We start from the raw sequence: 25,903 nt of genomic DNA, 5'->3' as shown, positions 1-25,903 counted from the left end.
TGTCCGTCCTTGTTTGTTCCCTCTGTGTGTAGCCCCCTGTGAGTAGTAAAGAAATAGGTATTTCGTCTGCCGCTACGTTCTGAGTTCAAATTCCGCCGAGGTCGACTTTGCTTTTCATCCTTTCAGGGTCGATAAATTAAGTACCAGTTACGCACTGAGGTCGATATAATCGACTTAATCCGTTTGTCTGTCCTTGTTTGTCCCCTCTGTGTGTAGCCCCTTGTGAGTAGTAAAGAAATAGGTATTTCGTCTGCCGCTACGTTCTGAGTTCAAATTCCGCCGTGGTCGACTTTGGCTTTCATCCTTTCAGGGTCGATAAATTAAGTACCAGTTACGCACTGAGGTCGATATAATCGACTTAATCCGTTTGTCTGTCCTTTGTGAGTCGTAAAGAAATATGTATTTCGTCTGCCGCTACGTTCTGAGTTCAAATTCCGCCGAGGTCGACTTTGGCTTTCATTCTTTCAGGGTCGATAAATTAAGTACCAGTTGCCTACTGAAATCGATCTAATCGACTGGCCCCCTCCTCAAAAATTTCGGGCCTTGTGCCTAGAGTAGAAAAGAATATTACTAGTCTTCATTTCAACAAGCGTAGAAGAACGAAAAGCTAAGTCAAAATCAAATACTGCAAGGTATTTAATTACTTCGGTTTTTATCGTAAAATAACAAATGACTGTAATATAAATTATTTTTCGGTCTAAGTAAGAAGTAAATAAATTGCCTTTTATACTTCGTAAATATAGACATAAAGTATGAGAAGTATTTTTTTAATGCTCCTCGAAACCCTTCGAATGAGAAACTGAAACCGAGACTTAACCACAACAGTTCATTTTGTATTTTTGTAGTTGTTAACCCCAGGGCGGAGCAGATTTACAATGAAAAGCATATTTACGATGTCCAGGGAGAAATCCGGACATATAAAGAAAGGAAACTTCTGTGAGCCAACACCGTCTTCTGCAGCTGAAGATGGCCTTTAGTCACAACAGAATGTTGTAGAAATAAGTTTGTATTTTCTTTTGTTTTGTTCGTCATTTCTCCTAAGATATTAATTTTTTTTATTTCAATAATTTACCACTCTTCTCAAAATAATATCTAGACGACGTATCCTCTGATTCTCAAGAAACAAATTGAAACAACACTCAAAGAAACAAGTTGAAGCCCCTCTCTCAGATAAACTGAACAGACTTGTAATTTGATAAAACAACCTGGAGACTGTTTTAGAAGAAACTATTTAAATCCTTCTATTATTGTGGTTGTTGTAGGTCGGCTGAGTGATTTTAAAGGTTGCTATTCCGACATGACATCTTAAAACAGCTCTCTCTCTCCTTCTCTCTCTCCCTCCTCCTTTGTGTGAGAGGAAAGGTTAAACAAATGGCTGTCTGTCTGCTTCAGAAGTATTTCAAGGCAAACTTTAGCCTGACCCTTTGCAAACGCCTCAGGGAAGGTCTGCGTCAGCCAACGTCCATCACGCCAATCTCCTGTTGTTTCTATTCCACGAGGTAAGCGAAATTTATCACTACTACTACTACTACTATTGATGCTTATATCACAATCATTTCTACTACGTGAGTGAATGGGGGAGCCTCCTGAGATTGCTTGGTCTCGATTTGCTAGAAATAGCAGTAAAATTTTCTTTAAATCGTATCTTGCCATCTTTTTGTTTTTTTCATTTTCATTTCTTTTTTAGCAAAAAGACGAAAAGAGTAAAGTTGCATTGAATAATACAAAAAGACGATTCGATTACGGTTAGAATATCATTCATTATAGGTTTGCTGAATCATGGTTAAACAACAACCACTGATACTATTACTACTACTACTATGGTGACTGTTTATTCCAAAGAAAAGGTGCATTGCACCAATAGCCATTGCTTCCGGGCTGGCACACATGTTCTGGTCGTTTAAGTCCTTGCCAGTCCTCGAAGAATTTTGTCCTAAATGTCCGAGCTTGTTTTCAGACTTTTAATGAGTCCTTGTTTCACAAATGTTGAGTAATACAAAGCTTTCCACTCAAAAATCCCAAGTTACTCTGGTGATTGGGAAAAAAATTGGGAGTGTATATCGTATGTGCTGTGTGGAATCCAGGGAAATATGTTGTGTGTGTGTGTTTATATGTGAGATGTAGAACAAGCAAAGGTTAAAATTTAGATCATCCTTCATCGAGCAGACATATGATCATAGACATTCCACTTTATGGCTGTCCTGTCTTTTTATTTTAAACAACAGCAAAAACAGAACTTCTTTGTTCAATGTGTCCCTTTTTAAGACGCCAGTGTAATTAAAGGGTGATTTGACTGCTATTTCTAGCACATCGACCACGTTGGGACTCCATCGTTGACATGGGCAGATGATGTGGAGTTGGGCCCAGAGAAATGGTCAGACATAACGAATTATTGAGTAGAGAGAATAGGAGGAGGTCAGTTTGTGGCAGGAATTTGATTTGTTGCCGTTTGACCCCCAGATCAGCCTGTTTCAGCACCCCCATAATCAAAGATATTCCGATAACAACCAATTATTTAAGATATAATGCAGTCATGGATGTATAAGTCTTGTACAACATTCAGGTGTAATGTGAGAGAGATTTGGTTGCTATTTCTGGCAGGCCATGCAACCACATTTGTATATAGTAAACAATCTCCCCTGTCATCGCTCTTTTATAAGATATATTTAAACTGTTCTATTGCATCTATCACTGCCTTCATCAGGGCCAGGATCTTTCAGTTAATTTTCTTTACTTTCAGCCCCCTCACACACACACACACCTACAATATACTCATAACTAGATGGTTGTTTAGCTCCTTAATCCAACAGACCAATAATCAAAAGTATTCCAGTCTTAGCCATTTTTTGGTACCACTTAAATACAGAGGTCCCGATACATCTATGTAAACCTCACCTTAAAATTAACCCTAAACCTAATGAGTGTGCACTGTAAAAACATTGTTATGTCGATGTGTTGGGACCTCTGTATTTAAGTAGTGTCCATTTTTCTTTAGACAAAACAACATTATTTAATGTGTTCTATTTTTAAGACAGTAAGGCAGAGGTCAGGGAACTTTTTAACCAACTACCCCAAAATATATTTATGCTGATGTTACCCACTTGATTTGGAAGGAAGAAAATCATATCATCATCATCATTGTCGTTTAACGTCTGCTTTCCATGCTGGCATGGGTTGGACAGCTTGACTGAGGACTGATGAGCCAGAAGGCTGCACCAGGCTCAATCTGATCTGGCAATGTTTCTACAGCTGGATGCCCTTCCTAACACGAGAGTGTAGTGGATGCTTTTACATGTCACTGGCACAAGAGTCAGTCAGGCGGTTCTGGCAACGACCACACTCAAAAGGGTGTCCTTTACATGCTACCTCCACAGGAGCCAGACCGGCAGCACTTGCAACAACCACGTTCAAATGATGTTTTTTACGTGCCACCAGCACATGTGCCGGTAAGTTGACGCTGGTAATGATCACGCTTGAATGGTGCTTTTTATGTGCCACCGGCATGGGAGCCAATCCGTGGCCCTGACCACGATCATGCTCGGATGTGCTTTAAATTCTTTGAATTTAAAAGGTTTTTTGAATCTATTTATATGAACCTGTTTACACGTCCATTACATTGGACAGATGCATTGTTGTCAGAAGAAAAATCTCTGTCATAACAAGGAACAGGTTTTTCTATATAATCTTACTTATGTCTAATGAGTCCTCATTACCCCCCAAGAATTTCATTTTTACCTCACTTAGGGTAATTTACCCCAGTTTGCCAACCCCTGCAATAAGGTTTGAATTAGGTACATTTGGCTGGTATTTCTTACCAATCAAATGACCTCATAGAGGTCCCTTTGTTGGGTTGGCAAATAAATTCCTCCTCTTCTTCATTCTGCATCCTGCTAACATGAGTTGGATGGATCATCATGGTCTAAACCACATTCCTTTTCTTGCATGGTTCTGTAGCTAGATACCCTTCCTAACACCAGCTACGTTATCCAGGGTACTTGGTGTATTTTATCATAGCATCAACACTACGGAAGTTGCTTTTTGTCTCTTGCAAGACTAAATGGTCCTCTCTATGCTGCTCACAGTTATTCAAGGTTAACATGACTGAGAATGTGGATAGGAGAGTAATGATCGAGAAGCTGACAGAAGAGAGAATTTGAGTGTTGAGAAGGGGGCAGTGGGGGAGTAATGGAAGAGAGATGATTATAGACAGCTTTGGTGAGGAGATTAAAGAGAAAGGCAGCATGATGGTGGGAGGCGAAGTATTAGGAGAAAGCAAGGTTATCATCATCGTTTAACATCCGTTCTCCATGCTAGCATGGGTTGGACGGTTCGACTGGGGATCTGGGAAGCCAGAAGGCTGCACCAGGCTCCAGTCTTATCTGGCAATGTTTCTACAGCTGGATGTCCTTCCTAACACCAACCACTCCATGAGTGTAGTGGGTGCTTTCTACGTGCCATCTGCACAGGTGCCAGGCGAGGCTGACATCAGCCACGGTCAGATTGGTGCATTTTACGTGCCACCGGCACGGAAGCCAGTCGAAGCAGCACTGGCTTCAGCCACAATTCGGATAGTGCTTTTTACGTACCACCAGTCCAGGGGTCCTGGCATCTGCCGGGTGCCAGTCATAGGATTGGTTCAATTTCGATATCGATTTCACTTGCCCCAACAGGTCTTTGCAAGCAAAGGGGTATTGGCATGGGTGCCTGTCATCGGATGAGGTTCGATAATGAAAATATGAAATGTAATGGAAGTGAAGAAGAGTGATAGAGGAAGGAGCAATGTTAAGGGAGGGAGAGAAAGAGAGAGGTTGGTAAGAGAAAGTGATGGATAATGGCATAAGAGAATGGTGGGATTCAGTAAAAAGTATCATGGGAGATAGAGTAAGAATGAGGGTTAACAGTAAAGAATAATAAATATATGCGGCGAGCTGGCAGAAACGTTAGCACGCCGGGCAAAATGCGTAGCCGTATTTCGTCTGTCGTTACGTTGTGAGTTCAAATTCCGCCGAGGTCGACTTTGCCTTTCATCCTTTCGGGGTCGATAAATAAAGTACCAGTTACGCACTGGGGTCGATGTAAAATGACTTAATCCCTTTGTCTGTCCTTGTTTGTCCCATCTATATTTAGCCCCTTGTGGGCAATAAAGAAATAAATATATGCATATTTGATGCTCCCCCTACTTGCATAGGAATCACAGTGAAAGAGAGGAAGGCTGGTTTCCCCTCATCCTTCACATTCTTTATCACTTTTTCCACTCTAAAGCTGTTCACTTCAATGGCTGATCCCTCTGTTTAGTCTGCTTGAAGTACACCTCTCTCCTACGTATTCTCCTCATCAACAACTTCTCATAATATCATTTTCATGTCTATTATTTTTGCCACCAGAAATGACAAGTGTCATTATTTTCCAGTCTTCAACCATTGGGCAATATGCTGTGCTTGAGAAGACCTGTTGAGTCAAGTGAAATCATTGCCATGGCCAATGCTAGTACTGCCTGGCTAGCACCATACTGGTGGCATGTAAAAAGTATCATTCGAGTGTGGTTGTTGCCAGTACCACTGGCTGGCCCCCGTACTGGTGGCACATAAAAAACACCCACTACACTCTCTGAGTGATTGGCATTAGGAAGAGCATCCAGCTGTAGAAACCTTGCCAGGTCAGATTGGAGCCTGATGCCAGCCTCCTGACTTGCCAATCCTCAGTCAAACCATCCAACCCATGCCAGCATGGAAAGCAGACGTTAAACAAAGATGATGATGATGCTGATCAATTCTCTCCAGTATACTACCTTGCAGTCCAGAAAACATCTCTCAATGCAGAACATGTGCAGACATCTTACTTTTAGCTTTCCTCTTTGCTAGGTTTACCTGACATCTAGCTTCTCTTTTAGTTAACTGATATTGCTTATTGCTATTTGCTTTACTCCAGCCACTCAATGTCTGTCTCTTAGCTTATATGGCTTTATCTACAGGACTTTACCATCACCATGTCATCATGCTTTTGGTTGTAGCCCTCAGCAGGGTCTCTTGGAACTTTCACTTATACTCTCTCTCTCTATATATATATATCACTGTGACCGACCAGGCTATCAGATGTTGCTACACATCGCTGGTCACAATGCGCTTCGCATTGTTTTTTAGCCTTCAAAGGACGCCACCCTGCTGGCTAAGCGAGCAGGCCAACAGAAGAAAGAGTGAGAGAAAGTTGTGGCGAAAGAGTACAGCAGGGATCGCCACCACCCTCTGCTGGAGCCTCGTGGAGCTTTTAGGTGTTTTCGCTCAATAAACACTCACAACGCCCGGTTTGGGAATCGAAACCGTGATTCTATGACCGTGAGTCCGCTGCCCTAACCACTGGGCCATTGCACCTCCACATATATATATGTATATGTATTGTTTCGAGTAGAATTTCTCTGAAACTATAACAAGTCAAGGCTCTTTCAGCTTTTGTATCTTTCTTTAGATTTTTTTTGTGTCTCTGTGTCCATCTAACTCTTACTGAAAAGTTAGTGGACATAGAGTCATTAATCACTAGTTTGTGTTGAATCAGAGAAAGATTTGGCTTTTACTACCATCTGTGTACATCTTTCCTGAGGAGTATAAAGACTATCCATCTTGTTTGTTTGTTTGTTTACCTAATTTGTAGGTGATGAGGTGGCTGATTGGTTTACTCTTTTACTTGTTTCAGTCATTTGACTGCAGCCATGCTGGAGCACCGCCTTTAGTCGAGCAAATCGACCCTGGGACTTATTCTTTGTAAGCCCAGTACTTATTCTATCGGTCTCTTTTGCCGAACCGCTAAGTGACCGGGACGTAAACACACCAGCATCGGTTGTCAAGCAATGCTAGGGGGACAAACACAGACACACACACATATATACGACGGGCTTCTTTCAGTTTCCGTCTACCAAATCCACTCACAAGGCATTGGTCGGCCCAGGGCTATAGCAGAAGACACTTGCCCAAGATGCCACGCAGTGGGACTGAACCCGGAACCATGTGGTTGGTTAGCAAGCTACTTACCACACAGCCACTCCTGCACCTATTGATGTTAGTATTGTGAAATCATTTGTGTCACAGAACTCCAGTAGCCTTGATCTATTTTCATTCTTCAAACCATAGCCATTACTGCTATCTGTGCCATAGAAGTTGTCCTAACAATACCCAACATGTCTCAAATCACCAGCCATTGTAATGAGGTCATTGTCACTCATTATCAAGACTGTCTGCAAGAGAGTCTCTGCTGTTTGTCTGCCAGCCATGATTGTGGTTCATGTGCAGAGATATATTGCTGTCATGTTATCTATGATTAGCCTAAACAGGAGTTGCTGTGTGGTAAAAGGCTTGCTTCCTAACTATGTGGTTCCAGGTTCAGTCCCACTGCATGGCACCTTGCACAAGTGTCTTCTACTATAGACTCGGGTAAACCAAAGCTTTGTGAGTGGATTTTGTAGACAGAAACTGAAAGAAGCTTGTCATATATATGTATGTATGTATATATATATATATATGTATATATATATATATATATATATATATGTATATATATATATATATATATATATGTATATTATATATATATATATATATATTTATATGTGTGTGTGTGTGTATCTGTCTCCCGACCATCGCTTGACAACCGATGTTGGTGTGTTTATGTCCCTGTCACTTAGCAGTTTGGCAAAAGGAACCAATAGAATAAGTCCTAGGCTTACAAAGAATAAGTCCTTGGGTCAATTTGTTCGACTAAAGGTGATGCTGCAGCATGGCCACAGTCAAATGACTGAAACAAGTAAAAGAATAAAACAATAAAAAATACCCTATCTCAGTTACCTTAGTTGTCCATTATTTCTCTGCCAACAATGTCCACTCTGCTTCTACCCATTCAGAAGAACTTCTACTGGCTGAGACCTTCCCCACAATATTGAAAAGCCCTGTGGTGTTGGAACTGTCTGATTCTATAGTATCTTGCCTCAGGAATCAATGTTAAAGCTCATGTGCATCCATTTCTGCATGTGCTGAGATTGTGGCACGACTAGATTGTTGTCATTGAAGCAGAGGTTAACACACCTAGGACCGATGTCATTCTAATCTCAACTATTTTCAGGGGTAAATAGGATGTGTTTCAGTTCCTTATGTAGTGTGTGATTTGAGACTTGGCTATTTCTAGAACACAAGTGAACACAACTCTCTTCACAGTCCAGGAGTCCAGAATTTTGTGATTGTGAGTGCAACAGCCTGGCCACAAGGTCATGCACCTTCACATCCTCTATCATCATCATCATCATCATCGGTTAACATCCGCTTTCCGTGCTGGCATGAGTTGGACATTTTGGCTGAGGACTGGTGAGCCAGAGACTGTACCAGACTCAATCTGGTCTGGCAAACTTTCTACAGCTGGATGTCCTTCCTAATGCCAACCACTCTGAGGGTGTAGTGGGTGCTTTTTACGTGCCACCGGCACAATGGCCAGTCAGGCGGTTCTGGCAATGACCACGCTCAAAAGGTGTTTTTACGTGCTACCTGCATGGGAGCCAGTCCAGCGGTACTGGCAACGGCCGCGCTCGAATGTTGGTTTTCATGTACCACCGGCACATGTTCCAGTAAGGGTTAGACAGGTATTAAAATGAGAACCAAAATAATTTCGTTTCAGATGAATTTGACATCTCTTTTCCGATATTGGCATCAGTTATGATGTCTGTGCAGAATGGTAAATCACTGGATAGCTTTTGTAGTTAATGATGCATCCACCCCCAATTCATGTTGTATCACCTTGTTTGTCTTTTACAGGTTAGCTGAAGTTGGAGTTCTAGAGAGACCCCGGGAAAGAGGTCAAGCTTATGAAACTGGCCAGGTTTGTAGCCCTTCTGCTACTCATCCTAACAGAGATTTAACTATCGTTGCTACTAAAGATGAACTCTGGCTTCTTCAGATGAATGAATGTTAAAGAAAAACCTAACAAGAAAATCTGTTTGAAGATCTACGTGTCATTACAGCTTGGGAATTATCAATAATGGTGAAAGAAATTGTTGGTCAGGTCACCCCTGATTGAGCAAACTTATGATGGAAGGCATTCTGTGATCATCTCATCTTTTTAGGTGTACTTAATTTCATTTTACAATAATAATCAGGTTAGTTGTAGGGTATGATTTTAAAAGGATTTAGCTGCTCTTTCTAGAAAATTGAGTGGTTTCATAAAGACTCCCTAGTCTCTGTACTCTAGAAAACACCTGAGAAGTACATTCTGTACATGGCCTGATCTAAAACTACCTGACAGATCTATCATATAGTGTATACCACATGACTGGCACCCATGCTGGTGGCACATAAAAAACACCACTCGAGCATGGTCGATGCCAGTCCCTCTGCACTGGCTCCCATGCTGGTGGCATGTAAAATACACCATAAAGACGTGGTCAATGCCAGTGCCGCCTGACTGGCTCCCCTGCCAATGGCATGTAAAAAGCACCATTCAAGAGTGGTCAATGCCAGTACTGTCTGACTGGCCCTTATGCCGGTGTCACATAAAAAGCACCCACTACACTCTGCTGAATGGTTGGCGTTAGGAAGGGCATCCAGTTGTAGAAACCTTGCCAGATCAGATTGGAGCCTGGTGCAGCCTTCTAGCTCTCCAGACATCAGTCGAACTGTCCAACCCATGCCAGCATGGAAAGCGGACATTAAACGATGATGATGATGATGATGATGATATATTCTGTCTTGTATCATTACTGTATGCTGCTGCTGCTAATGGTAGTGATGATGAATCTTCCTCTGCTAATGGCATTGTGCTATAATCCCCATTACTGTTGATAGTGTTCGTAACTCTGCTATATCGTGGACATTTATAAATTGTGCTCATGTAGAGTCATTTATCATCATCATCATTTAACATCTGTAGTGGTTAAGAGCACAAGCTAGTAACCCCAAGATTCTGAGTTCGATTCCAGGCAGTGACCTGAATAATAATAATAATAATACTAATAATAATAATAATAACAACAACAACATCGAAAAATATCTTAGGAATGAAAACCTGGGTTCAAAATTTCCCCAAGACACTTGATGAAAGCTGGAGAGGATATATCAGCCGAAACGTTGTGTTAACAACAAACAAATATCCATCAAATGTAAATAATGTACATAATTCCTCATCTCTTAAATATAGAACTGAATTTCTCTAAATTGTCCTCCAGAAAAAATGGATCTCTGCTTTGTGGATGTCCAATACAGTTACTGCCTCACTAACCTGCAAGCTTGAATATTCACCTAGAAATGTTGCCCATCTATCAGATGGGGATGGTGATGTTGTCTGTATATCATCAATGTTGGATTCATTCAGGGCTGCAGTTTAGATACAGATAACAGTGGTGGCAAGTTATCCCTCATAAGGACTACAATAGTATTATGGATGGAAGCACTCCGTCGGTTACGACGACGAGGGTTCCGGTTGATCCGAATCAACGGAACAGCCTGCTCGTGAAATTAACGTGTAAGTGGCTGAGCACTCCACAGACATGTGTACCCTTAACGTAGCTCTCGGGGATATTCAGCGTGACACAGAGAGTGACAAGGCCAGCCCTTTGAAATACAGGTACAACAGAAACAGGAAGTAAGAGTGAGAGAAAGTTGTGGTGAAAGAGTACAGCAGGGATCACCACCATCCCCTGCCGGAGCCTCGTGGAGCTTTAGGTGTTTTCGCTCAATAAACACTCACAACGCCCGGTCTGGGAATCGAAACCGCGAGTCCACTGCCCTAACCACTGGGCCATTGCGCCTCCACCACGATAGTATTATAAAGACATATGCGTAAGCTAATATGTGTCTGTCTGTACTATTATAAAGGTGTACATGTAAGCTGTGGAGGTGCAATGGCCCAGTGGTTAGGGCAGTGGACTCGCAGTTGTAGGATCACAGTTTCAGTTCCCAGACCAGGCGTTGTGAGTGTTTATTGAGCGAAAACACCCATAGGTCCATGAGGCTCCAGCAGGGAGTGGTGGCAAACCCTGCTGTATTCTCTCACTCTTACTTCCTGTTTCTGTTGTTCCTGTATTTTGAAGGGCCAGCCTTGTCACATTCTATGTCACACTAAATCTCCCCAGGAACTACGTTAAGGGTTCACCACGTGTCTGTGGAGTACTCAGTCACTTACACATTAATTTCACGAGCAGGCTGTTCTGTTGATCAGATCAACTGGAACCCTCATTGTAATAACCAACAGGGTGTCACAACATGTAAACTAACATAAGTGTGTGTGTGAGCCAGTTTATGTGTCTTACTATAAATTACCTGTCATTATATGTGCATATTGCTATATTTCCAGTTGTTTCTACATAAAGTCTTTGGTTACCGAGGTATTGTGCTCTTCCCATGGTTAGCCCGTGTCTATGATCGTGACATAGCAGCAAAATCAAAAGAAAAGTATGTAGCCACTTTATTTTTTTTTTATGATGTATATGTGTAGGATTAGTGGTACAAGGGACCTGCCAATTTATTAATTAACATTCAAACTCCACTGTAATTAGTATCGTAAATATCAATGATAACTAGTATCACTCAGAATTAGTGAGATCCCCAGGACCCAGAACAGGTTTCATGGCTTGTGGAATAAAAAAAAAATGTTTGCACACCGTTCGTGGCCATTACCAGCCTCGCCTGGCTCCCGTGCCAGTGGCACGTAAAAAGCACCATCCGATCGTGGCCGTTGCCAGCCTCGCCTGGCCCCCGTGCCAGTGGCACGTAAAAAGCACCATCCGTCCGTGGCCGTTTGCCAGCTCCGTCTGGCACCTGTGTGGATGGCACGTAAAAAGCACCCACTACACTCACGGAGTGGTTGGCGTTAGGAAAGGCATCCAGCCGTAGAAACACTGCCAGATCAGATGGCCTGATGCAGCTTTCTGGCTTCACAGACCCCAGTTGAACCGTCCAACCCATGCTAGCATGGAAAGCAGACACTAAATGATGATGATGTTGTGTACAAACAATTCTAAATACAAGTGACAATACCTTATTTGATTAGAACCTTATTTCTGGTGGAATGATTAGGATGGTAGGCAATTTAAACACATATCATGGACTAAGTTTACTCAGTTTAATATGTTGCATCAGGATTTTATGACTTGTGTTAAGGTGGCTCACCCATCATAGTCTCAGTTTAGTGCAGTGGTTCCCAACCCTTTTATTTAAATAAGTTTTCCTATGGACCCCTTTTAATATGCTTATGTTTATGTATATATATATATATATATATGAAATTTTGAGTTTAGTTCACAGACCCTCAGTACTACCTTTGCAAACCACTGGTTTAGTGTATCATTTCATGTTATACTCTCTTTACTTGTTTCAGTCATTTGACTGCAGCCATGCTGGAGCACTGCCTTTAGTCGAGCAAATTGACCCCAGGACTTATTCTTTGTAACCCTAGTACTTATTCTATTGGTCTCTTTTGCCGAACCGCCAAGTTACGGGGATGTAAACACACTAGCATCGCTTGTCATCGATGTTGAGGGGGACAAACACAGACACACACACATACATGTACATATATACGATGAGCTTCTTTCAGTTTCCGTCTACCAAATCCACTCACAAGATTTTGGTTGGCCTGAAGCTATAGTAGAAGACACTTGCACAAAGTGCCATACAGTGGTACTGAACCCAGAACTATGTGGTTGGTAAGCAAGCTACTTACCACACAGCCACTCCTGCGCCTATGGTGAAACATAGCGTAGAACCCAGGCTACATTGAATTAAATTTGCAAAACCATCCAACGCTAACATAGACGAAAATCTAAAGTTGCCATTCTGCTTTTATTACACATGAAACAGGCGGCAGCGAGCTGGCATAAGTGTTAGCACGCCAGGCGAAATGCTTAGCAGTATTTCATCTGTCTTTACATTTTGAGTTCAAATTCCGCCAAGGTCGACTTGGCCTTTCATCCTTTCAGGGTCAATAAATTAAGTACCAGTTGCGTACTGGGGTTGATCTAATTGACTGGCACCCCCTCCCCAAAAGTTTTGGTGCCTTGTGCCTAGAGTAGAAACGATTATATGTGAGACGTTTGGTTGGCGTTAGGAAGGGCATCCAGCTGTAGAAACTCTGCCAGATCAAGATTGGGGCCTGGTGCAGCCATCTGGTTCACCAGCCCTCAGTCAAAATCGTCCAACCCATGCTAGCATGGAAAGCGGACAGAACATTAAACAATGATGATGACAGTTCAAATTCTGCTGAGGTCAACTTCACCTTTCGTCCTTTTAGGATCTATGACATAAGTACCAGTTGAGCAGTGGTGGGGGTCGATGTAATCAGCTAGTCCCCTTGCCCCTAATTTCAGGCCTTGTGCCTTTAGTAGAAAGGATTGTATATGTGAGGCAGTAGGCTACTTCACTTGCCATCACTTTCAAGTTTCCAGAATATACAATGAGTCTCTAGAAGACCCATCCAATCATTCAAGTATGACAAAATAGACATTAACACTTTTGTTACCATATTTCTGTTGAGATGCTCTGTGTTTCTTTCAATTATTTTAAACTAGCAGTATCGCCCGGCGTTGCTCAGGTTTGTAAGGGAAATAACTATATATGCATTTTTAGAGATGTAAAGTATAATAGCCATCTCAATATGGCTAACCACAAAGGGGGGTGTTACTGTAGCTTTTTACGTTCTGAGATTTAATAATACATTTTTAGAGAGTTACTTCCCTTATATAAACCGAGCGAAAATGCATTAAAAAAGCGGAAAAATTATGGTAATTTTTTTTTTAAATCGTAGACTCATCGTAGATGCGCGCTAATTCCCAGAAGGGCTCGATATGAATCACAACTATAAGATACCCGCTTTTGGTTACACTGCACCACAAAATGTGGGAGTAGTTATGAATCTAAATCGTAGGAGACAGACACACATCATCATCATCATCATCGTTTAGCGTCCGTTTTCCATGCTAGCATGGGTTGGACGGTTCTACTGGGGTCTGTGAAGCCAGAAGGCTTCATCAGGCCCAGTCAAATCTGGCAGTGTTTCTACGGCTGGATGCCCTTCCTAACGCCAACCACTCCGTGAGTGTAGTGGGTGCTTTTTACGTGCCACCTGCACTTTTTGTTACTCAACCTCTCTTCCATCATGATACCTGTGTATTGAGGGATGGCACTGGGTCTAGCCATATTCAATACCTGCTGTCATCACTCTTCTGTTGCTATCCATTATTCACTCTCTCTTTCTTTCCAACAGCCATCTTTAACTTTTTGTTGATATGCACCACTCTCCCTTACTTCATAACTCCTCCTTCCAACACCACCTCCCCCTATTACTCCCTCTTCCTCTCACTTCACTCATGTTTTCCTATTCAATCTCCTTACCAACAACCATCATGTAGCTACGTATCTTTGTCTCTTTTCCTACGTCTATCACTCTGTTTCTCTTATCATACTCATATTTATGCTCTCTCACTCTCTCTCTCTCTCTCTCTCTCTCTCTCTCTCTCTCTCTCTCTCTCTCTGTCTCTCTCTCTCTCTCTCTCTCTCTCTCTCTCTCTCTCTCTCTCTCTCTGTCTCTCTCTCTCTCTCTCTCTCTCTCTCTCCCCACCCTGGCTCTTTCTTTCTCATCACTTTCCCTTCTATCCACCATCTTGGTCATGTTTGCCTTGAACAAATAAACACAACAAAAAGCAGAGGATTTTTTTGTCCTGCATAGGACAAAGCCTCATCTCTAGCTCTGATGCCATGATAACATCATCATCATCATTTAGCGTCCGCTTTCCATGCTAGCATGGGTTGGACGGTTCAACTGGGGTCTGTGAAGCCAGAAGGCTGCATCAGGCCCAGTCTGATCTGGCAATGTTTCTACAGCTGGATGCCCTTCCTAACGCCAACCACTCTGTGAGTGTAGTGGGTGCTTTTTACGTGCCACCCGCACAGGTGCCAGACGGAGCTGGCAATTGGCCACGGACGGATGGTGCTTTTTACATGCCACTGGCACGGGGGCCAGGCGAGGCTGGCAACAGCCAAAGCATGTTGCACTTTAAATTGTTGGGATTCAGAAAGGCATCAATCCCTAGAACCCATGCCAACAATGGAATGTACAAGTGAGATGTGATCTTCCAACCCATCTAGAAGGGAAGTAACACTAAAAAAATTACTGACTTGGACTGTGATGACTCCCCTAACTCCTGCTGACATGAAAGTAAAACATAAAATAATGGTGATGTGGATTGCAGTTCACTATACGTCACCTACCAGTTGCTTACTTCATTATACATTAACTACTAGTTTCCTAAATTATAATATATATCAGTTCCCTATTACTCTATACATCATCATCTACGGGTTAGTCCATGACCTGCAAACATTTAATGTCACCATTCCTGCAACTTAACTGTTCCATCTTTCTCCTCTAACTTTTAGGAACCCTGAAGATGATTCCACTGTGGTGGGCAAGGAAGTTAAAGGCTGCACCCATCTCTATTATTTAGTTCTGGTGGATTCCAGAGATTGTCCCTACATAGTAAGTTCACACAGTTTCTTCTATTTTATTCTCTCTTTCTTTTCCTCAACAGTACTCCTCTATCAAATAACGCTACTACAGCACCCAACATTGTATTATTACACACCATACAGTGCTATGCCACATACACTAGTATACATCATACAGTACTACATAAATATTGCCCATTCAACACTTTATACTCTGTTCCTATAGAAAATATTTTTATGCTTATATTGGTGATGAAAGGTAGAGTGATGTACCTTGCCTAAGAGCAATGCCACAAGAATGTCAAGTTTAGGGGCACCCTCTCGTATTACAGAGGTGCATGGCTTAGTGGTTAGGATATTTGACTCCTGATCACAAGATTGTGGTTTCAATTCCTGAAGCAGGCAATGCATTGTGTTCTTGAGCAAGACACTTCATTTCACGTTGCTCCAGTCCACTCAGCTGGTGAAAATACATAATCCTGTGATGGACCAGTGTCCCGTCCAGGGAGGAAGAATATACATCAGAGAAGCTGGGAAACCAGCCCTATGCTCCTTACGGAGTAATGTTGACTAACCTAACCAGTTGGTCAATATTTATATAGCACTAGCAGTATCGCCCGGCGTTGCTTGGGTTTGTAAGGGAAATAACTATATAAGCATTTTTAGAGAGTTATAGCCAAAAAATAGCAAAAAAATGCATTAAAAATTAAAAAAAAAAAGATGGTAAATTTTTTTTTAAATCGTTGACTCATCGTAGACATTTTTAGAGAGTTACTTCCCTTATATAATAGCGAAAAAATGCATTAAAATGGGAAAAAATTATGGTAATTTTTTTTTTAATTCGTAGACTCATCGTAGACGCGCGCTAATACCCAGAAGGGCTCGATATGAATCACAACTATAAGATACCCGCTTTTGGTTAAACTGCACCGCAAAATGTGGGAGTAGTTAGGAATCTAAATCGTAGGAGACAGACACACAACTTCACTTTTATATATAAAGATTTACCAATGTACAAAGATGTTTAACTAATCCCATCCAAAATCTTAGCTCTGTCAGAACAGATAGGTAGTAGTCCACTCCTTAGAAATTTAGTTATGAAGGGGTCGGACGTTTCACCTTTTAAAGTATAAATCAGTGTTTTTAACATCATGGTACCACTACTAATACTTCTACTACTACTACTACTACTTCTTCGTTGATTTTGTTTGTTTTTCTCTCTTTTATTCTATCAGAGAGCCCAAACTGAAGCTGTCACTTTCCTTGGTAATCAAGAAAACAGCCGAGCTTTGTACGCCATCTCAGGTAAGGCCTTACTTAAAAAAATCATCCTCTTTCCTTGCTGACTCCCTCTTATGTTTGAATGGTCATTGTCTGTGTTGTTGTTTAACCCTAGTCAATGTTGCTTGAACAGACCAATAATCAAGGATGTTCCAGCTATGACTGGTTTCTGTCAGCAACTACATTGTCCAAGGTGTCCTTGTTTTATTATTAAGAAAACTGGTTGTGATTTAAAAGATTTGACTGCTGTTTCTAGCAGGTATGGCAGTCTCATTAATTCTTCCTCCCTTGTTGGCTAGCTATAAGTATAGTGTGCAGTATTATGGTTGTTATTTGTATTAACATGTGCTGTATAGACACAACAGGGGTTGATGTTAGGAGAGGCAGGTAGCATCTCCCCCAGCCATAGGGCCCATCTGACATTGGGCTTACACAGTGTGTGCCTTTGGTCTTTAATGAGGTCACTGACCAGTCAAAAGTTGATACTCTTTAGACCCTGTTCAGCTCTGATGGAGCAAACCTGCTGTCAAAAATATTCCAGCCATGACCATTCCATCTATTTAAGGGCATATAGGACTTTGTTGCTTGCTATGTTTTCTCCTTATTTGAGGTGGTAATGTGTGGTTTGAATCAGACTTGGCTGGTATTTCTTGTAGTTCAAATAACCATGTAGAAGCCCCTTAATTCTTGTAGAGCTGGGATGTCATTTTTTCCATGGCACCAGCACCATTGAGGTTATCAAGTACTTACAAGACTGACCCATCAACTGAATTATTATTCTTGTAAGGCAGCGAGCTGGCAAAATCATTAGCCTACCAGCCGCAATGCTTAACGGCATCTTGCCTGTCTTTATATTCTGGGTTCAATTTCTGCCAGGGTCAGCTTTGCCTTTTGTCCTTTCAGGGTTGATAAAATAAGTATCAGTTGAGCACTAGAGTCAATATAATTGATTTACCCCCTCCCCACGGATTTGCTGGCCTTGTGCCAAAATTTGAAAGCATTATTTTTATTAATATTATTAAGGTGGTGAGCTGGCAAAGTTGTTAGCACACTGAGCAAGATGTTTAACAGAATTTCATGTCTTTATGTTCTGAGTTCAAATTCTGCTGAGGTCAACTTTGCCTTTCATCCTTTTGGGTTGATAAATTAAGTACCAGTCAAGTTCTAGGGTCAATTTTCTCCCAAAATTTCAGGCTTTATTCATGTAGTAGAAAGAATTATAAAATTGAATCAGTTCTGTGGAGCAGTGTTTTTGACATGGAGCCATATTCCAAATGGAATGTGAATTGCTGTACAAACTTGCTCAAGGCACAGTTTCAAGTCTCAAATCCATTCAGGTTGAGGCCATTCTGCACGCTTCAACACAAAATGCAACATTAAACTTCTTTAGAAGCATCAACATCAACAACCTTTTGTTGGGAAAATCATGGCTGCCACATCATCATTATCTTCATCATCATCTTTTAACTTCCATCTTCCATGCTGGCATGGGTTGGTCAGATTGACAGGACCTGACAAGTCCAAGCGCTGCATTATGCTCGCATGTTTACTTTGGTATGGCTTCTATAGTTGAATGCTCGTCTTAATGCCAACCACTTTACAGAATGTACTGAGTGGAGATACAGTGGGGAGGGAGGGGTCATTATGCTTGGAGATAAGAGGCTAAAATAAGAAAGAAGGGACTAAAACCACAACAAAAATAAGAAGGGGCCAAAAATGACAACATTAAATGAGGTGTCTAATATTTTGTTTTTCCTTCCACTAGGTCTGGATTATTTGGCCCATGAGGACATCCTGCCATATTCTACACAAGCAAAACATCCAATTCACCACGAGTTATTTAATAAATTCCTCAGCCATGACCCTGGTGGTTGTAAGTTTAACATGTCTTTCCTATTTTCCTCCTGTTAATGTTTCACACATGTACTTGTTTGCTCAGAGATCATGAGGATGATCATCTGCTGTGAAGTTGCAGTTATCTACTACTCTTTACTCTTTCTCTTTTACTCTTTTCAGTCATTTGACTGCGGCCATGCTGCAGCACCGCCTTTAGTTGAGCAAATCGACCCCAGGACTTATTCTTTGTAAGCCCAGTACTTATTCTATCGGTCTCTTTTGCCGAACCGCTAAGTGACGGGGACGTAAACACACCAGCATCGGTTGTCAAGCAATGCCGGGGGGACAAACACAGACACACAAACATATACACACACACTTATATATATATACATATATACGACATGCTTCTTTCAGTTTCCGTCTACCAAATCCACTCACAAGGCTTTGGTCGGCCCGGGGCTATAGCAGAAGACACTTGCCCAAGATGCCACGCAGTGGGACTGAACCCGGAACCATGTGGTTGGTTAGCAAGCTACTTACCACACAGCCACTCCTGCGCCTATGTGACCTGATGTGAGATTAAAACTGAAATGAATTACATTGGGAAAGAGCCATGAGAGCACCCACCTCACACACACATATATATCATTATACTGACTTTGATTTTGTTTAGTGGTAGTATTATTGTATGTTATTATGTATCGAAGACTTTCAAAGAGAAGATCACTGACTAGGGTTGTAGGTGCCTGCCAACAGACTTAGATATTTGATAATTCATAATTATACTAATTAGAGATTAATGATAAAATTAACAATAAAATATGCTCTGAAAGTAGTTAGTGCATGTATATGTTGAATAGCTGCAGTTGTAACTCATTATCATCATTATCATTTAATATCTGTTTTTACAAGAGTTGGAGAGTTGCACCAGGCTCCGGTTGCCTGTTTCAACATGGTTTCCATGGTTGGATGCTCTTCCTAACACCAACTGCTGTCAACAGTTTGCCTTTATTCTTTCATTCCTTGCAATATGTGGAGTAGTAAACGATTAGGATTGCTGTGTGGGGAGCAGTGAGCCTGGATATCATGTTGCTCTTTAGCCCCAGGTCAACCCTTACTGAGCAAACCTATGATTAGAGACACCAGCATTGATCATCCCGGTGGTGGTATGGTGATGAATGGTAGCTGTTTTAGAGGTAGGAGATAAGTGTTATTGTCATGTGATGGTGATGAAGTTATATAATGGTAGGTGTTTTGGAGGTAAATGGTTATTTGGAAAGCAGAGACAATTAACCATCCGAACATGGCCGTTGCCAGCGCCGCCCCGACTGGCCTCGTGCCGGTGACACGTAAAAAGCACCATCCAATCATGGCCATTTGCCAGCCTCACCTGGCCCCTGTGCCGGTGGGCACGTAAAAAGCACCATCCGTTCGTGGCCGTTGCCAGCCTCACCTGGCCCCTGTGCCGGTGGCACATAAAAAGCACCATCCGATCGTGGCTGTTTGCCAGACTTGTCTGGCACGTAAAAAGCACCCACTACACTCTTGGAGTGGTTGGCATAAGGAGGGGCATCCAGCCGTAGAAACATTGCCAGATCAGACTGGGCCTGGTGCAGCCTTCTGGCTTCCCAGACCCCAGTTGAACCGTCCAACCCATGCTAGCATGGAAAGCGGACGCTAAACGATGATGATGATGAAGACTGGCAGGCAGACTAAAAAACTACCATATGGACGATTTCGGTGTCTCTTTGCTGAAAGGAAATCTGCTCCAGCATGTTGAGATGTGGAAATTTTTTGCAATTATTTTCAGCCCCAGCATTTGTGGCAAAGGACACACTGCGTGCATGGCAAGAGAAAAACCACCCCTGGCTGCAACTGTCTGATGTACATCGAGAGACAACAGAAAACATCCGGGTGACAGTCATTCCTTTCTACATTGGAAGCAGGGTGAGTTTCATACCCGTTTGTGTATCTGTATTTATCTATCCTCCTCCCAATCTGTTTCCGTCCGTCTCTTTATATTACAATTCTCTGAACTCTTATGTACACTTCTCTTCTTTGTACCACACACAAAGCAACTGTTTCTCCTGTTCTCTACATCAGAATGACATCTTGAATCCTGCCTCAGGACTTCTAAAAGACAAGATATTGAACAGTTCTTACTTTACCTGAGATATCTGTGCAGATAGGCGGCAAGCTTGCAGAAACATTAGCACGCCGGGCGAAATGCTTAGCGGTATTTCGTCTGCCATTACGTTCTGAGTTCAAATTCCACCAAGGTCGACTTTGCCTTTCATCCTTTCAGGGTCGATAAATTAAGTACCGGTTACACACTGGGGTTGATGTAATCGACTTAATCCCTTCGTCCGTGCTTGTTTGTCCCCTCCATGTTTAGCCCCTTGTGGGCAGTAAAGAAATAAGATATCTGTGCAAAAGCTGATCAGATGTCTTTAACTGCTCTTAGATGGTAGACTTATTCCATTACCCAGTTCAATACCACAGCCTGGCCCTTTGGTGTCTGAATTGAAGTCCACTCCCTTGCAAACATTGAAACCAAGTCTTCAGTCTGAGGATGACTTCCTGTCTTGATAAAGCTGGGGCTTGCAAAAGACTGTAGACACGACCCTTCCTTTTCTGAACCATTTAAAATACTTTGTTTTTAAACCCATTTCTTTTATTTGATGTATCTCACATTGATATAATTCTATATTTCAGGATTCCCAACAGACTCATGTGTTTTGGGTAAGTGCTCACCTTTTTGTGTCTATTTCTTGTTGGCCACTCCTAAGAAGATGGGGGGTCATCTCTGCAAGAAGATGGAAAGAGGACACTTGGGTTGGAAAGGTTGATGAGAAGAAGGGAGAACTGAAAGCATTACAAGAATCTACTAGAGATGAACCAGTGTGTTTATGGATACCTTGTTCATCCATCCCTAGTATGATGGCTACCACATCATATCAGTCATGTGTTTGAGGGCTGAAACACTGTGTTCAGGAATGACAGACACGTTTAATACATGCATGAAATATTCTATTGTATGTTGGACAGAGAAGATTGAAATTTCTTTGCCAAATTGTTTATAGCTCTGGACTTATAATGGTTCCACTTTAGCTTATCTGATCCTGGTTTAGATCATTTAGCCAAAGGAGAAAAGGCAGCACCCACAACCTTTTAAATCTTTTTCTGATCCTCCAAGTCCAAGAATACTGGGTGGAAAGGAGGAATTTTTGCCTTCAAACTGAAGACCTGGTCTAAATGTTTGTAGCAGTGCTGACTCTGCTAACAGTATCCAAGGGGCCATGTTGTGTTTAACCTTCAAACAGGAAGCATTCCTCCATCGAAGGGCACCAACCCAGTTTCTGTCTACCAAATTCAACTTGAAAGTTTTGGTTGAACAAAGACAGTGTCTCAAGACACTTATCCAAGTTGACTTGCATTGGGATTGAACCCAAAGTCGCAAAATGGTGTTCTTAACCACAGAGTTAAGGCCTTCAATGAAAAACCTGCAAAAGATAATTAACAAGAGTCTCAAAAATGAAATCCAATGAAGGCTGGTCTGGATTGAAATCCCAACCAGCAATTGTTGAACACAAAATAGAAAGCTAATTCTTGTAAAAGTATAATTAGTATACTCCAATTAATGGCCCATTAATTAAAAGTTTATATATTTTATTTTAACCAAAAAATTTTGCATGCAATTCTTTTGTAGAGTCATGTTCTAACAAATAAGTTAATGAAAAAAATATTAACGAGTTCCAATGAGGATGTGTGCCAGAAACTAATGTTCCTCATGCTTACCTGAGTCAGGTAGAATTCATTAGGACAAAGGCAGCAAGCTGGCAGAAATGATAGCATGCCGGGTGAAATGCTTAGCGGTATTTTATCTGTCTTTACATTCTGAGTTCAAATTCCGCCGAGGTCGACTTTGCCTTTCGTCCTTTCAGGATCGATAAATTAAGTACCAGTTGAGTACAAGGGTGAATCTAATTGACTGGCCCCCTTTCCCAAAAATTCTGGGCCTTATGCTTAGAGTAGGAAAGAATTCATTAGGACAGACTTTCTATGGTTTGATGCCCTTCCAGTTTCCATGGAAGTCTGGAAATAAAACACATCCCTTTTATGAATGTAACACTCATTTACAACTAACATGATATCAAAAATATAGGGGTGCATACATACACACACATAGCAGGTTTTGACCACAAACTGGAGGGTCAGTCACTTGTGTATTTTCTTCTTTTTTTTCCAGTGGCGCTACTGTGTTCGACTTGAGAATTTGGGTGAAGAAAGCGTCCAGTTACGAGAAAGACACTGGAGAATCTTTAGCTTGTCTGGAACCCTAGAAACTGTACGCGGTCGAGGTGTTGTTGGCCAGGTGAGTTGAACCAGTTTCATTTTATTTTAATAACATTAGGAACATGATTTTGGTTATTTTGACATTTGGGGAACAGCCATGCTACACATCAATGACACATGAGCTGCAACTGCTGAGGACATACATAGGCTTGAAAGAAATGAAGTTAGTATGCTTCGCTGAATGTGTAATGTTAGTGTGCATGTAAGACAGAGTGTCAGCATCTTGGGAGAAAAGCTGGGCATAAGAGGCATCAGATGTGGTGTGCAAGAGAGATGACTGCATTGCTATGGTCATGTGAAGTGCTGATCTCTACAAGTAGAAGGAAGCTGTGGAAGAGAGAGATCCGGGAAAACATGGGATGAGGTGGTGAAGCATGATCTTCAAACATTGGGCCTCACAGAAGCAATGACTAGTAACCGAGACTATGCCATGCTTGAGAAGACCCGTCAAGCCAAGTGAAATCATAGCTAAGGTCGTTGTTGGTGCCACATAATTGGCACCTGTGCTGGTGGTGCATAAAAAGCACCTTTCAAGCATTGGGCATCACAGAGGCAATGTGAATGATGCTGGTATCACGTAAGAAGTATCTTTCGAATGCTGGGCCTCATGTAAGGCAATAACAAATAACCAAGACCTATGGCAATATGCTGTGCTTGAGAAGAAGACCCATCAAGCCAAGTGGCAGATACTGGTGTCACACAAACTAGTACCCATGCCAGTGACACGTAAAAGCACCCATTACACTCTCGGAGTGATTGGCATTAGGAAGGGCATCCAGCTGTAGAAACCATACCAAATCAGACTTTACTCTGGTGCAGCCCGACAGTTTATCATCCCTGGTCAAACTGTCCAACCCATGCCAGCATGGACAACAGATGCTAAATGATGCTGAAGCCTTGTTGGTTGTAAAGTGTGATAAATATTAACTAAACTGGCAATTGTACATTACTGATGACGATGGCAATCCCTCAAGGTCGAGGATGATGGTCTTTGTGCAAATTTACTGGTGAGTCCGTAGGTGACCGATAAGACCAATTCTTGCTTGAAAAGATCGGTCGCAGTGCGGACATCTAGTGTCGGAAGGGAGAGTCACACGTGGTTGTTGTTGGCGCTCCTTCCGTCGTCGTCTTTTCTCCTCCAGCTCTGCAGACCTTTTCGACTTGAAAGTCGCCGTTCCCTCATGGATGGTGGTTTTCCAGAGTGGTCTGTTTTTTGCCGTTTCCTCCCAATTAGTGAAATCAATGTCACACTTTTTGAGGTTCGAACCTCAAAAAATGAAAACATTACTGATATGGGGCTGATATATGACATTCTGTCCTTCATTTCATGGTTGTTAAACTTCATTAACGTAAAAACAAAAATGTGTGAGGTTCCGCTGCTGTTGTTGTTGTTGTTGTTGTTGGTGGTGGTGGTGGTGTTGTTTTTTGCTGTATGCCAGACAGAATCTGAAAAGATGGTGGCAGGTGAGGAGTGGGGAGAACTTCAACTAACTAACCGTAACCACTTTAATATCTCTGTCTCTTTTAGGAACCAATTCTGTCAAAAGAACAGCCAGCCTTTCAATACAGCAGCCATATATCTTTACAAGCACCGAGTGGACATATGTGGTGAGTTTTTTTATATCTTTTGTTTCAATGAAACTACTTTCTGGATGGTGGGCAGCAATGAGAGAGAGAACTATATGGATGTGTGATGATTGCAAATGTTGGCCAATGTGGAAATTCATTGTTCAGCTGACATCCCAGCCATGCCCCATCCTCTCTCTTTTTCTAGTTTGTTTATTCAGAACTGGCTTCCATGCTGGTGGCACGTAAAAAGCACCATTCGAGCATGATCGTTACCAGCGTCGCCTTACTGGCTTCTGAAAAAACATTTGAGCGAGGTCGTTGCCAGTGCCGCTGGACTGGCTCCTGTGCAGGTGGCACATAAAAAAACACACCATTTGAGCATGGCCATTGCCAGTACTACCTCACTGGCCCTCGTGCCGGTGGCACGTAAAAGCACCCACTACACTCTCGGAGTGGTTGGTGTTAGGAAGGGCATCCAGCTGTAGAAACTCTGCCAGATAAGATTGGAGCCTGGTGCAGCCATCTGGTTCGCCAGTCCCCAGTCAAATCATCCAACCCATGCTAGCATGGAAAGCAGACGTTAAACGATGATGATGATGATAACAAGTTTTATCCAGTCTATTCATCTCATTTGAAAGATAAATAGGTGAACTTTGAAGGGGAGTTGGTTGCTGGTCCTGACATATTGAGTGACTGTGTAGGAACACAAATTAGGATTTGCAGGTATGACTATGTGGTTCTGGGTTCACCCCTACTCACCTGCACCTTGAGTGTCTTCTGCCATGGCCCCAGGTTAACCAGCCAGTGCTTTGCAAGTGAAATTTAAAATATTGTGACTGTGCAGAAAATTGTTGAACAAAAATACCTTGTTGTATTACGTTATGTCTGTTTGTACCCAACAATTGACTTAGCCATTCAGAAGAGATCCAGAAAAAATAAGTATAAGGATGAAATAAAAACTGGGGTCAATATAGTTAATTAAAACCCTTAAAGGCAATGCCCCAGCATGGCCACATTCTAATGACTAAAACCAGTAAAAGAATTAAAGAAATACATGTTTGATAATACGTTTTTTTTTTCTTTTTATCTCTCTCATAACCATCACTGTCTCACAATTCCATACAGTCAGGCATTCAGCTTCCAGTTAACCATCAATTAATGTTGTTGTCTTTACAGGGGTACCTACAAGATGGAACGTCGAGATGGGACGGCCTTTGAATGTCGAATACCTCCATTTTCTTTAGAGAGTAAATCTGATGACGCCAATAACCCCCATGGTTTATTGGATAGCTGACTGCTTTTTCTTCTTCTTCTAGTTTGGGGACTGTAGGGGAGGGGATATCTTTTCGGGAATTTAGGCTTCAATAATAAATTGAATAAAATAGTAA

The 25,903-nt window shown here is 41.9% G+C and overlaps 1 protein-coding gene across 1 annotated transcript; it reads left to right on the top strand.

Annotated features, from left to right (window-relative positions):
* The first annotated feature begins 923 nt into the window (after positions 1–923).
* LOC115213433 (polymerase delta-interacting protein 2) lies at positions 924–25,903 on the top strand. The gene is made up of 11 exons (XM_029782409.2): positions 924–1,499; positions 8,790–8,853; positions 11,323–11,420; positions 15,402–15,501; positions 16,706–16,775; positions 18,517–18,624; positions 20,401–20,537; positions 21,306–21,332; positions 22,840–22,965; positions 24,475–24,554; positions 25,692–25,903. Exons 1-11 carry the CDS (start codon positions 1,372–1,374, stop codon positions 25,807–25,809), a joined length of 1,056 nt encoding a protein of 351 aa, XP_029638269.1. The 5' UTR covers positions 924–1,371; the 3' UTR covers positions 25,810–25,903.

The sequence above is a fragment of the Octopus sinensis genome, linkage group LG6 (assembly GCF_006345805.1).
Source record: "Octopus sinensis linkage group LG6, ASM634580v1, whole genome shotgun sequence".
Lineage (NCBI taxonomy): Eukaryota > Metazoa > Mollusca > Cephalopoda > Octopoda > Octopodidae > Octopus > Octopus sinensis.
This window is presented reverse-complemented; position numbering and strand designations above follow the sequence as displayed.